The 15,000-nt window shown below is 40.8% G+C and overlaps 1 protein-coding gene across 1 annotated transcript in view; it reads right to left on the bottom strand.

The window, feature by feature from the left end:
* Positions 1-6,700: 6,700 nt before the first annotated feature.
* LOC125040058 (retinol dehydrogenase 12-like) overlaps positions 6,701-15,000 on the bottom strand; it is an 8,879-nt gene continuing 579 nt past the window's right edge. The window contains exons 2-9 of the mRNA XM_047634509.1: positions 14,799-14,891; positions 13,604-13,715; positions 11,560-11,687; positions 11,109-11,191; positions 10,644-10,752; positions 9,486-9,598; positions 8,308-8,397; positions 6,701-7,534 (exon numbers count right to left, since the gene is read on the bottom strand). Coding sequence (XP_047490465.1) covers positions 7,427-7,534; positions 8,308-8,397; positions 9,486-9,598; positions 10,644-10,752; positions 11,109-11,191; positions 11,560-11,687; positions 13,604-13,715; positions 14,799-14,891 — 836 coding nt within the window. The 3' untranslated portion in view covers positions 6,701-7,426. The remainder of the gene's footprint in view (positions 7,535-8,307; positions 8,398-9,485; positions 9,599-10,643; positions 10,753-11,108; positions 11,192-11,559; positions 11,688-13,603; positions 13,716-14,798; positions 14,892-15,000) is intronic.

The following is a 15,000-nucleotide window of genomic DNA, read 5'->3' on the forward strand; positions in this document are numbered from 1 at the left end:
AAAAGCCGGGCTAACCATGGCTCTTCCCCGGAGTCTCCACGATGAAGAGCGTCTCTACAGGCAAGCCGAGAGATTCCTACCCCAGTGCAAACTCTCCGTGTCAGCGCATTCCTTCCTCTGGCTCGGTGCCCGGAAGTCGCCGCACCAGAAGAACGTCTTCACCGACGTATCGGGTCAGGTCCTCAACTACACGCACTTCGTCCTGCCCTTCGTCCGGAACCAGATGTGCGCCGCCCTTATCGAGGGCCCAGTCTTCGGGTGGAACGACGTCGGCTGCGAGAACCGGTTCTGCGTGGCGTGCGAGGAGAGGGACGGTCCTCCACTCTTCTCTGTCCGAGGACTGCGGGGTGTGGATAGCTGGGCGTCGAAGGAATTCATTCTAGGCCAAGAGGACCGGGATGTTTCGCTGTATTTCAGAGGCCTCGAAAAATACACCATCAGACGCAAGGACCTTAAACCCGGATCAATCTGGCTGCTGCGCGATGTGTGGAAGAACGTGACAGTGGGTTTCTTGCAGGAACCTCTCCCACTCGGCACCAGGAAGTGGAACTTTCAACATATATCAGATAGCTTAACTTTGACTTTAACGGCGTGTTCCGAGGACGACTTCACCTGCGCCGACGGCTCCTGCATTCCGATCGAGAGTCGGTGCGACCTGCGCGTCGACTGCGGAGACGCGTCGGATGAGGAAGACTGCTCCAAGGTCCTGCAGATTGACAGTTACATGGCTTCCCTTCCTCCTCCTTCGCCCAACGCCTCCGACGCCCTAGGGATACAGGTCTTCATCGACATCTCCAGCATCAGTGAGATCGAGGCCCTTCGCAGCTTCGTTACCCTAGAACTCACCCTGAAGTTGTCGTGGTACGATTCGCGCCTCTCCTTCCAGAACCTGCAAGACCTCGAGGACATCAACCGGGTGGAGCCGAACCATAGGCCTTGGATACCGTCCTACATCTTTGAAAATGCAGATCTCTCGGGTTCCTTCGGCGACAACTACTATCTGGTCGTCAGGAAGGACGGGCCACCCTTGGAAGACAGCATGGAGAGGCACCTTCCGGGTATTTCTTCTCTGTCTCATTTGCTGATTTGAAATGATGTAATGGAAAATCTCAAGAATTCCTAATTGGTATCCATCACACATTCCCCTCTAACACCTCAAAACCTACACAGCACCTACATTCTGTACACTCTTCATTACCTCACGATTTCCCAACATGAGAAGCACACACACAAACGTTTACGCAAAGACGAAGGCACGTTTTTTATTCCGATTTTGTGGTAACGTTTCATTTCCTTTTACAACGTCATTGAATCCAACGCCCAATCATGACCTCTTTCCTAACACATCAATTCTGAATTTCAGACAAACTCTACAGCGGCGAAAAGAACCCCCTCATCCTCCATGAACGAAAGCATCTTACGTTCTCGTGTCATATGAACCTGCGTCTGTTTCCGTTCGACACCCAGAAGTGCCGCCTCGTTCTTCGTCTCAGATCAGCGCCTTTGACTCTCCTGGCTTTCACGAAGATCAGCGTGTGTGATGTGTTTGGATTCTTGGATTTAAAATAATATATTTCCGTGTTTCGTCGTGTTCATTTTTAAATATAATTGTATATTTTTTCCTTATAATTGTTTTTTACATTTTGTTTATTTATTTCTAGTTACTTGATCGCAGAAGATATTTTCTTGATTCGCTGTCTTCAGTCTGTCGTGTTTTACTATTCGATTTTTTTTTTTCGATTATCCATGAACGTTCATGTATCAAGTTGTGTCATGAGGGCCTTTTATAACCCGATTATCGTTGTATTTTTTTATTTATTATTTTTTTAATATCATTAATTTTAACAATTACTCGATTATTCATGGATGTGTTCGTGTCTCGTGTTCAGCCTGGTCCTATCGATCAATCAAATATTCATTGGTAATTTCATATAAGTTTTCTTTGCGTGGAAGTAGGGGCCTATTTCAACTTTAACTTGGGGAGGAGCAAAGGGCTGTAGTCGAGCGAAGCGAGCAGAAATTTAGAAAACAAAGCTATAGCAGGACCTAAAGCGGTATATTTTAGTATTAAAAAAATGTGGCCTTTGGGACTGCCCTTGGGAGTGGCAAGTCAGACATTAAGGTGTACAAACAGAACTGCTCCCCCCCCCCCCCCTCCCACCTACACCAATTGCGTGGGGGCTGTAACTCTCTAGGTTTTCATTGTTGTTTTAGTATATAATGTAGATAGTGAAACTAATATCTAACAAGAAAGCATCACATTTTAAAGAAACAGATAAAGCTTGAGGAGAGACAATACTATAAATAAAATTCATGATTTCTACACGACTTTAAATTTTCTCATCGTCATCATTTCTTTTAAATATATATATATTTCACACGCAAACAACTCAGTTACTTCAACTTTACTTAATCATCTAATTAATCCTATCTCCCGTGAATTTCATTTTGGAAAACAGGCCGTGTATACAGGTGAAGTCAACCTGCCCGAATTCATCGTAAGGGGCGTGGAATCTTCAATCCCAAACACAACCAATAGGTGCGTAAATCAGGTGAAGTAACATGGTATCTAGTTATGTAGCTTGGTATCGGGCGTAGTTACGTGGTACCTGGTGAAGCAACATAGTATCGGGCGAAGTAACGTGGTATCTGATTATGTAACACGATATCAGGTGAAAGTAACCTGGTATCAGGTGAAGGTAACCTGGTATCAGGGAAGTAACATGGTATCTGGTTTGTAGCATGGTATCGGGTGAAGGTAACCTGACATTAGGGAAGTAAGCTGGTATATCTGGTTTGTAGCATGGTATCGGGTGAAGTAACGTGGTATCATATATTAAAGAGAGAGAGAGAGAGAGAGAGAGAGAGAGAGAGAGAGAGAGAGAGAGAGAGAGAGAGAGAGAGAGAGAGAGAGAGAGAGAGACAGAGAGAGAGAGAGAGAGAGAAAGAGAGAGAGAGAGAGAGAGAGAGAGAGAGAGAGAGAGAGAGAGAGAGAGAGAGAGAGAGAGAGAGAGAGAGAGAGAGAGAGAGAGAGAAGAATCCAATCCATTTTTATCTCACAGCATGATATCGCGAAAGTACGGTCAAGTGTACATCTTCCTAACTTTCCAACGCCGTTACATCTTCTACGTGACCTCGGCCTACCTGCCCTCTGCCATGCTCTTAGCCGTGACCTTGGCTTCGTTGTGGTGTGACCCCGCTAATCGGGATCTCAGGGTCATGATGAGTCTTACGACCCTTCTCGTTGCGCAAGAACTTCACAGTCAGGTCAGTTGTTTATAAATAATGGGTTAGTTGTTCAGTCAGTATCATTACTGTTGCTGTTATTATCAATAATACAGTTGTTGTTTTACTTACCACCAGTATGGATATCAGTGGTGTTTGTGATTGCTGTTGACAATATTGGCACTGATGAAAGTATAATTATGATGATGAGACTCCTATTATCACTGCTGATAATGCTAACAACATATAATTGTCGTTATATTAGTCTTTATAACCAAAGTTCATTATCTTGAGTAATTTAATTATCAGCACAAACATTATCTTTGTCAGTGAAATGTTTAGATGGTCATTTTTTTTATTTAACCTTTGTTTTGACAAAAAAAAAAAAAAAATGTCTTGCGTATTCTAACATTAAGACTTACTTACCTGTACAAACCTAACGATACAATAACTATCAGTTCGGAATAAGATATGATAATCATTCAGGCATTCTAGTCTCATTTCTAAAATCTAATGCTTTATCCTGACTCTCCACAGATTACAGCCCACCTACCTCGAACGGCTTACCTGAGATCCATCGACATCTGGTTCATGTTTATTTTAAGCACCATCTTCTCTGTGGTTAGTCATAAACTAGTATGCCTTTGAACTCTCTCTCTCTCTCTCTCTCTGGAATGAAATGTAAGCTAAAGAAATAAGGGAGGGGGTGGGTAAACCGTGGCGTTTCGAGAAGGATTAGATTCCTCTTTAGGCGGTAAAATCGATATGGATTTTTATTGTCTGAAAGGATATCAAGTCTCTTTTGAAATGTGACAGTTTACTGTCTCTCTGCACACCTTTATTCGACTCAGAAATGATAATTATTTCGTAAATTCAAAATCTATTCTGACGATTTTATTAAACGCAAATGACCCACCACTCACACCTAGATCTTTCCTAAATCGTAATTTTAACTTTGTATTTCAGATCATCCTTCACGTCCTGGTAGATATTGACTGGTCGTGGTTGCTGAGGAACGAGACAGAGAAAGTGAAAGAGAAAGAAAAGGCAGAGAGAGAGGGTAAGAAGAATGAAAAGAATACGAACAAGGACAAGAACAAGGACCCAGAAGACTCAGTTCCTCAGGCTTTTCAAGGACCCAAAAGACGCCAATGTTGGGGCGATTCCTCCACCTCCTCGCAGTATGCAGGACCCTCTCCCGCTCGGAGGATGCTGCACGTGGCAAGGATGGTGTATGGCATCTTCATCCCCCTGGCCATCCTGGTGTATTTTGGCTGTATTTTCTTCTTGGCTTAAAGATCATGGTAAGAAGATATTTCGGAAGATATTTTGCTGTAGGTTGCTCTGTGTTCTAGTAGAGTCTTGAGTGTATGTTCGTATTTTATTATGAACACACAGATACGCACACATATGTACAAATACATGCACACACGAGTACACAAACAAACACACAGACACACACACACACACACACAGACACACACACATATACACACACACACACGCACATACACACATAAAATATATATATTATATATAATATATGTATATACACACACACGCACACGCATTTACATACGCGCGCTACATACCGACACAATGCAGTAATTTTCTGTTATAAGAATGTATCGTACTGAACTTGCAAGGCACTGAAATTTAAAATTGTGAATTACACTAATGCCTTAAATAGTTAATGCAGTACGTGCTAGCACACACACACACACACACACACACACAAAAGACATATAGTACACAGAACGCACACCCTCAAATACTGCACATAATACCTTATCAAAATATCTCACGTGCCCACTTAGAGAATTAAGATAAATAGTATAGTCTCTTGACTTCACTATGACTTGAATGTTCTATATTGATATCTAAAACACTCCAGATCAAGAATACACTTCCTCGGTTATCTGTTATGAAATTAAAAATACACACGTATGCAATACATAACACTTAGATCTTAATATTATTTAGGTAGTAGTGATAAGATGATCGGTTCGGTTACAGTTTGCAATCTGTAGAACTTACTGAATGCGTGCGTCTGTAGTTAAGCCTTTTTACCCGAAGGAACCAAAATTATCGAGCGGAGACGAACTAAGCGAGTGTGTACTGTAGTTGGCCTTTTTTTAGCAGTCACTTTATCTCCAATAATGTCCCTGGGTGAGGCTTAACTTGACAAATCCCGATGACTTGTTTTCGTCTGACCTTCTCCCTTCAAAAGCTGGCATGTAAGCCCTTCGTATTTATTTTCTAGGTCCGCGTTGGTAGAGTTGAAAGTTTGAGAATTTTTTTTTTTTCCATATGTCGTACTTCTCTTAATCTGCTTCAGTAGAAAGAGTATTGGAGTTAAGACAGCTTGGGATACATATATTGATCAACCAGCCTGAACATTTTCTCCATGGCACGCTGAATTGACGAATAGAAACGTATAACGCCCACACTGAATCGAAAAACGCACCTACAAGACCGAACGCCCATACGAGACCGAAAAATGTTGATACTAGATCGATCAGCGCCCACACACACTGAACACCGCCCATACAAGACCGATACACATTTACACTAGATCGAGCAGCGCCGACACACACTGAACAACGCCCATGCAAGACCGATACACACTTACACCAGACCGAAGACCGCCCATACTAGATCGAAACACGCCCACACTTGACCGAACAGTGCCCATACACACTAAACAACGCCCACACAAGACCGATAAACACACTAGATCGAACATCGCCCACACACACTGAACACCGCCCATACAAGACCGATAAACACACTAGATCGAACATCGCCCACACACACTGAACACCGCCCATACAAGACCGATAAACACACTAGATCGAACATCGCCCACACACACTGAACACCGCCCATACAAGACCGATAAACACACTAGATCGAACATCGCCCACTCACACTGAACAACGCCCACGCAAGACCGATACACTTACACTAGATCGAGCAGCGCCCATACACACTGAACAACGCCCACGCAAGACCGATAAACACTTACACCAGACCAAAGACCGCCCATACTAGATGGAAACACGCCCACACGCCCGTGCAGACTAAACAACGCCCAAACCAGCTCGAACAACGCCCACACTAAGACAACCAGCTTCCGCACTTAACACTCCCGAACAATTTCGTCTCTTGAATCTTTTCCTACTTGCCAGGGTCCCATTTTGAATTCAGCACAGGGCGCGATGGTCGTTAAGTTCGTTGGGGTTCAAATTTTCAAATGTAGACACGCCCTAATATTCATCCTCTTGTTTAAACTGAATAAGACAATTGGCTGAAATGTAGGCGAATAACTGAATGAGAGAGAGAGAGAGAGAGAGAGAGAGAGAGAGAGAGAGAGAGAGAGAGAGAGAGAGAGAGAGAGAGAGAGAGAGAGAGAGTGAGTGTCGAACATGCTTTAAGACAATAAAAATACTCGAGGAAAATATATACCCACAAAGAAGCGGGAAATATTTATATGTGTTTAATATTCGTCAATATTAAGAAATTACAATGCATTTTCAAAACCGAACATATAACTACCTATTCATGTGTTTCGTGAATATCGTTGTTAGCCAGCAATACAAACACCATTTCTAAAATTTTAATGGTTTGACCCATGGAATAAATTATAAGCTTGCGGTAGTGGATATCAATTCCTTACCGAAACCTAATCATATATTCAATGAAATACAACAATTCCAAGGAAAAAGAAGAAGAGAGAACTTGACGTTTCGAGAAGGACTCTCCTCCTCATCGGGCGATTAAACGCTTTATTTTAGTTTGATGAGAATATCTATCTTACTCGAAACGTTAGGACTTACTGTTCCATTTAATGTGACTTTCATTTCACTGTAATTCTGACACTGTCAATGTATTTCTGCTCTAAACCTGTTTGCTTTTTTTTTTGTAGCCGAGTTTTTTTCTTTAATCATAATATTTGACATAATATTTTTTCCACATTAACTGTAAATGTATTCGAAAAGTGAATTACACTGAACCACTAAACCTTAATCTCAATCTAACATTCAAATATAAAAAGTCTCTCGTCTAATATCCACAAACAAAATAAAAATTACTATAAAATCATACAAAGCAGAGAAATATATCAATCACATCCATTACACTGAACGAGTTAAAAGTCGACCATGTTCTACCAGGCCTATTAGGATCATCACAGGCCTATTTAGTAGTGCTTTTCTTCGGGTTTTAGGCCTACAATCTGCTCACTCTCTTCCCAGACAATCTTGGCCAGGGCATTATCTCTCCCGTAAGAAGATTCCATCTGGGATACCTGGAAATTAAAGATATTTTTACGTACTGGGGAGATTTTAGAGGAGTTACTGAAAGAGAGAGAGCAAGGGGAGAATAAAATATTTAGAAGGAGAAGGAAAGCGAAGGGAAGGGGAAGGGAAGGGGAAGGGGAAGGGGAAGGGGAAGGGAATGGGAAGGAGAGGGAAGGGAAGGGGAAGGGGAAGGGGAAGGAGAGGGAAGGGGAAGGGGAGGGGGAGGGGTAGGGGGAGATATCATGGAAGACTGGTAAGAAATGAAAAAAAATGAAAATGGCGGAAAAACAAAAACAAGAAGGTGAAAAACAACATAAATAATCAACAGCAAAACCTGATTCTAATAATCGCTAAACCTTTTAAACATTACGCAAATCAATTGAAAAAATCACAAACCAAGTAATAAACAAAATAAATCACACTTAAAGCACAAAACATATTATAAATTAAACAATAAACAAGAAAAAAAATCACACACTAAACAAAAACAAAAAAAAATAAATACACAATACACAAAATATATTACAAACCAACTAATAAACAAAGAATAAATACGCACAAAAACAAAAACAAATAAATCACAAACCAAACAATAAACAAAGGTTAAACAAAAACAAACAAACAAATAACAAAGCAAACAATAAACAAGAAATAAATACACAGAAAAACAACACAAATCACAAACCAAACACCAAACAAAAAAATAAATACACCCAAAAAACACGAAAAACAAAAAACAAAAAACAAACGCGCATCGGCCATGCTTAGCCCGGGTCCCAACCTTGCAGTCCATGAAGAACTTCCCGCTTATGGTCCCTGTTTCCGGAGCCGTTGCCAGATGTATGATCGTCTGCGCGCCTTGTTCAACCGTCTGTAGGGGAGATAAGGTCATGTGAACTTTGGTTGGTGTAAAAAGGTTTAATCCTTTGATTTTCCTGTGAGATATTTTAGTGTTGTTCCTTTTCACTGTCTACTTTCTCTTATTTTTTCCTTTATAGCTCTATCTGGCTATATCTCTTTATATATATATATATATATATATATATATATATATATATACATACATACACACACACACACACACACACACACACACACACACACACACACACACACACACATATATATATATATATATATATATGCACATATATATACACACACACATCTACATATAAAAATACACCAATTATTGTCCTAACTAAAACATCAAGTCATATCTATCTCCAATAAATGTTTTCTTATGAAAGCTTATTCCCACTCAATCCTATGATTCCTATTATTATTTCAAATACCTGACCACTAGCATAATTTTCACATTATCGGCATTAATACTGTGATTTTCATTTTCACTCTCATTTCTTGATTATTACAATCCCTATTATTACTGTATTAACTTCTACTGATATGTAAAACAAATAATTATAATATCACCATCATTGGATATGTGTTATAGCTGCCATTACCGCTACCCTTTAGCATAATCACCATTAATCAACTCACTCACCATTTCCACATCGTCACATCCACCTGTTCACCATTATCACATTCTACCACTCACCATCACATCACTCATCATCGCCGCATCAACTCGTTCACCATCATCACACTACCTCACTCACCATCACTACATCGACCCACTCACCATCACACCAACCCACTCACGCACCGCACCACCCTATTCACCATCACACCAACCCACTCACACATCACTGCACCACCCTACTCACCATCACATCAACCTACTCACCATCACATTAACCTACTCACCATCACATCAACCTACTCACCATCACATCAACCTACTCACATCACATCAACCCACCCACACATCACCACTTCAACCGCTCACCATCACACCAACCCACTCACCTTCACTATCGCACCAACCCATTCACCATCACCACACTAACCCACATCCACCCTCCCTTCACCATCATCACCATCATGCACCCTTACCTTGGACATGAACAGAGCCAAGAATCGGAAGAGTTTGCCGATCAAGAATCCACCCGATTTCTGGAAGATCTCTGTGGCCACGAGACCCGGGCAGTGAGAGTTGGCCACGACACCTTCGGGAGAGACAGAGAGAGGGAGAAAGAAAAGTTCAGGGATTTTCCGGAGTGAATTTTTTGGGCAAGAGATGGTGATGGAGTGAATTTAGAAAGAGAGGGATGGAGGGATTTACTGAAGGGATTTAAAAAAAATATATATTATTTCATTTTATTATATTTATTTATTATTGTGATTTTAAGGGAGAGAGGTCTTTGGGTTATCTGAAGGGATTTCTTTTTTTTTGGGGGGGAGGGAGAGTGAAGGAGGGAATTTGGGAAAGAGAGGAATGGATAAAATTTGGGAAGGAGAGAGAGATTGATTTTTTTTTTTAGAGAGAGATAGATGGGCAATTTGGGAAAGGGAAGGATGGTGGGAATTTCAGAAAGAGAAGAAGAAGAGAATTTTGGGAAAGAGAAATTGACATACTTACTTCTTTCTCTCTCTCAAAGTTTGGGGAAAGAGAGATAGAGGGAAGGGTGGGAACAATTTGGAAAGTGAGAGAAAAGAGTGATTTTGGGAAACGAGAGCGATAAAGAGATTTTTGGAAAGAGACATGATAAGTTTTTGGAAAAGAGATGGGGATAACTTTCGGAAAGAGTGGGATGGGAATTTTATATTAAAAAGAGAACGAAAAAGAGAGAAGCAAGTATATCAATATCTGTCCTGTCACAACTCCTACGGATATGAAAAAATGATAATCATATAATTAAAACAAAAGACAGAGAGAAAGAAAAATAAAACGGAGAGGTTTTTGCATTTAGACACGGAGGGATTTGGGGAAAATAAAAGGACATAAGATTTTGGACAAAGCGGATCTTAGGGAAAAAAATATGAATGGATAATTATACAATGAAATGGCTGAGAAAAAAATATGGAAAGATGGAGGTGAAGTTTAAAAATCAGACAAGGATTTTGGAAGATTTTTCTTCTGGGGGAAAAAAGTTGAAGAAGGAAAAAGGAGAAACAAAAAGAAAAAAAAAAGAAGAAAAGGAAAGAAAAGAGATAACAAAAAAATAAATAAAGAAAGTACCTTCATTCCTTCACTATCCAGGCCCTACTTACCAGTGTCAGCCAACAGGTGCGACAGCTGACGAGCGTATAACACATTGCAGAGCTTCGACTGACAGTAGGAACGGTAAGGTCCGAATTCGCCCTTTCCGAAGTTCAGATTCTGGAGAGGGAGGAGGGTGGGGGGCACTGTTAAGTATGTATCTCTCGAGAGGGTCTAATTCTGTCTATCTGTCGTTGTATTTGTGTATTTATTTATTCTTTTAAAATTCAGAATCTAAAATTAAAACATTGTCTCTTACTAAGTCAGGTAACTTCAGCGGGTACACACACACACACACACACACACACACACACACACACACACACACACACACACACACACACACACACACACACACACACACACGCACACACGCACACACGCACACACGCACACACGCACACACACACACACACACACACACAGGTATACATAAATACATATATACTGTGTACTGTGTAAGCCACGTAACTGACCTTGGGATCGAAGTCGGAGATATGACCGTGGGAGTCAGAGGAAGTGATGACTATTCTGCTGGGGGAACACTTCTTCAGCAACCCTGAAAAGAGAAACTACTTCTATATACACATATAGACACAGAGACGCTTATATAAAATAAACAAATGAATATATAATCAATCAATCTCTCTCTCTCTATCGCTCCCCCCCCCCCCTTCTCTCTCTCTCTCTCTCTCTCTCTCTCTCTCTCTCTCTCTCTCTCTCTCTCTATATATATATATATATATATATATATATATATAGTGTGGTGTTGTGGTAGCATTACTCAGTGGTAAAGCGCTGACCTCGAAATGTCACGCGTTCGCACTCATCCCCCCCTTCCCTTCCTCAAAAAAAATCCTCACTCCTACCAATCCCCCCCCCCCACCCCATCCAATAAAAAAAAACATCTTTAAAACATCTACTCACCGAGGAGCAAGTTGCCGAGAAGGAAGTGTCCGAAATGGTTGGTCGCCATCGTCATCTCGAGTCCCTCCGAAGTCAGTCTCCTCTCGTCCAGTCCTCCGATGCCGGCGTTTAGGACGAGGACGTCGAGTCTGCGGGTGGGGAGTGGGTGTGGTGGGTGGGGGTTGTGTGGGGTGGATGGAGGTGGATGGAAGTGGAGGACGGATGGGGGATGGGGTGGATAGAGACGGATAGATTAGGAGTGTGTGGATGGGGGTGAAGGGAAGGATTTGCGAGGGGTTAGGGATGAATGGGCGCCGTTGGGGTTGAGGTTGTAGGCTCCGAGAGAACAATTTTGAAATTCCAAGGCTGTATGGGGATTGGTAGAGGCTGTGAGAGGCTGTGATAAGCTGTGCGAGGCTGTGAGATGCTGCGAGAGGCTGTGAGAGGCTGTGATAAGCTGCGAGAGGCTGTGAGGAAGTATGGTTTCTAACACAACCTCTACGCATCCTACGGCATGAGCGAGAGAGGATGTAGATGATTGTGGCAAACTGTGTGGTATTGTGGTAGCTCGCTGTGGTGGAGTGGGGGAAGGGAACTCTAGGAATTTGATCAATTTGGTTGAAAATGATGATGGTGATGGTGATGATAACGAGTTGGATATGATGATATTGGTGGTAACGGCAGTAATAATGACAATATTGATAATGGTAAAGATGAATTGAATATGATGGTTTGGCGATAACTGGCAATAAACATGACAATAATAATAATGGTGAAAATAAATGGAATAAATGAGTAATCATAATAATAAAAATGGTAAAATTGAGTTGAATATAGTGGTAATGATAATACATAATGATGATGAAAAGGAGTTATTTGATAATCATAATAATAATAGTGGTGAAACTGAGTTGAATATGATGGTAATGGCAGTAACAATTACAGTAATAATAGTGCTGAAAAAGAGTTGAATATAATGGAAATAGTAAAAATACGTTGGCTATGAAGATAACGAAACTTACAATGATATTAAAGATAAGATAAACCACAAATGAAAATTATAGTAATAACGATGGAGAAAATCCGCTGACTATAATATCAGAACAAGTAATGATGATCAGTGAAAATGAAAATAAGAGCAGGAAACGTAAAGTTAACGATGCTATCAAGGTTCAAAGCTGTTATTGTGGAGGTGATGATACAGCATGACTTTGAAGATTCTGTTTGGATGCTGGCAAGGATCGTATCTATTCGAGTTTCAACAACAGCGAGACCGAAACTATTTTGCATATTTGTTCGATTATACGAATGATTATTAAAGTCTCTGCTATCCTTTAACTTCTGCAAGCACCGATATTTTTCTGCAAGATGGACAAAATACTCAAAAAAAAAGGAATAACAATAACAATAAGAAGAAAACTGTCTTCAAATAACATATAGACTTCATTCACAACAAACAAATGTTAAATAACCACTTTACTATTATTAACGTTATTAGTATTAATATATAATTTTTTTTCATTATTCAATTCACGTGATCAATACCACGAAGAACTAATGAAAAACACTGACAAAAAGATAGTGCAAACTGACAAAAAAAAATAAAAAATAATAATATCAAGTAAAACAACGCCAACACGCACACAAATGAATACAGACCAATAAAGAAGAAAAAGTTAAAAAAGATCACTAACAAACAAACAACAAAAATAAATAAATGAAAAAAACGCAAATTTACAACAGACCACAAATAAACAAACAAACAAATCGACACAAACATACAAAACACGAAATAAAATAAACAAAGAAAGAAAAAGAAAGAAAAGAAAAGAAAAGAACAAAAAAAAAAAAAGAGAAATGAAAAATCCTACCGTTTCTCCTTCTGCCTCAAAAAAGCCGGAGGACAAACAAACAAATCGACACAAACATACAAAACACGAAATCAAATAAACAAAGAAAGAAAAAGAAAGAAAAGAAAAGAAAAGAACAAAAAAAAGAGAAATGAAAAATCCCACCGTTTCTTCCTCCTGCCTTACAAAAGCCGAAGGACGTCGTCAGGACCCACCTAGACTCCGTGGCGAGGATATTAGCGGCGAAGGCTCTGACGGAGGCGAGGGAGGAGGTATCCAGCTCACGCACGACCACGTCGCTGTTTCCCGTGCTTGTTTGTATGTCGGCTGTTGAGGGGAGGGAAGGAAAGAGGGAAAGAGGGAAGGAAGGAGGGAAATAGGGAAGGAAGGAGGGAAAGAGGGAAGGAAGGGAGGAGGGAAAGAGGGAAGGAAGGGAGGGATGGAGGGAAAGAGGGAAGGAAGGGAGGGATGGAAGGAAAGAGGGAAGGAAGGGAGGGATGGAGGGAAGGAAGGGAGGGATGGAGGGAAGGAAGGAGGGAAAGAGGGAAGGAAGGAGGGAAAGGAGAGATTCAAAAGGTGGAAGGAGGAGGGGAAATGAGAAGTCGAGGGAGGGAAGAAGGGAGGAGAGGGAGGGAAGGGTATAGGGAAGGGAAAGAGGAAGAGAGGAGGAGGACGAGGAAAAGAGGGAGGGAGGGGAGAAGGGAGAGGTGAAGGGTGTAAGGGAAAGGAAGGGAAGGAGGTAGGGAGACGAAAGGGAAGGAGGGATGGAGTGAAGAAGAAGAAGAAGAAGAAGAAAATGGAGAGAGAAAAGAGAGAGGAGAAGGGGAAGGAAAGGTGAGGAGACAGGGGGGGGGGGGGGGGGGTCGGAGAGGAAGGCGTAAGACAAAAGGGAGGGCGCAAGCGAGAAAGAGAAAGAGGAGAGAAAGGAAGATGAAGACAGAAAGAACGAGAGATAACTAAATTAATTGGCATTTATCATATAAGAAAAATGTTTATTCATTTGGTGAATATGTTCGCTAAGGCGACGAGCAAAAAAAAAAAAAAAAAAAAAAAAAAAAAAAAAAAAAAAAAAAAAAAAAAAAAAAAAAAAAATAAATTATCTGACAAGCCGTGAAATGCTGATAAGGAACTCAAGGATTTAGGGTACGATTTTGAGGTAGTCTGTGACAGTTGAATCTACACATACACACACACACACATCTTTCTATCTGTGTATATATATATATATATATATATATTTATATATACACACACACACAGATACAATATATTTTCAAACATACATATCTACGATATGTCATACACACACACACACACACACACACACACACACACACACACGAATACATGTAAATATACCAAATAATACAAGGACTATCAATCATATGTATGCAAATCCCCCGCGCTTACCTGCCACTCCGGCCGCCTTCGTCAAGTTTCTGCAGGCAAGGATGACCCTCGCCCCGCGCCTGGCCATGTCCCTGGCGGCCTCCATGCCTATTCCTGGAGGTGGAGGGCGAGGGCGTGAATGTTTTTTTTAAAATTATGAATTCTTATTCTTATAATGTAACATTTATTTTTCTTTTTCCCTATTTGATTGTATTTTTAACGT

This window comes from Penaeus chinensis, chromosome 28, assembly GCF_019202785.1.
Source record: "Penaeus chinensis breed Huanghai No. 1 chromosome 28, ASM1920278v2, whole genome shotgun sequence".
NCBI classification, from domain to species: Eukaryota; Metazoa; Arthropoda; class Malacostraca; order Decapoda; family Penaeidae; genus Penaeus; species Penaeus chinensis.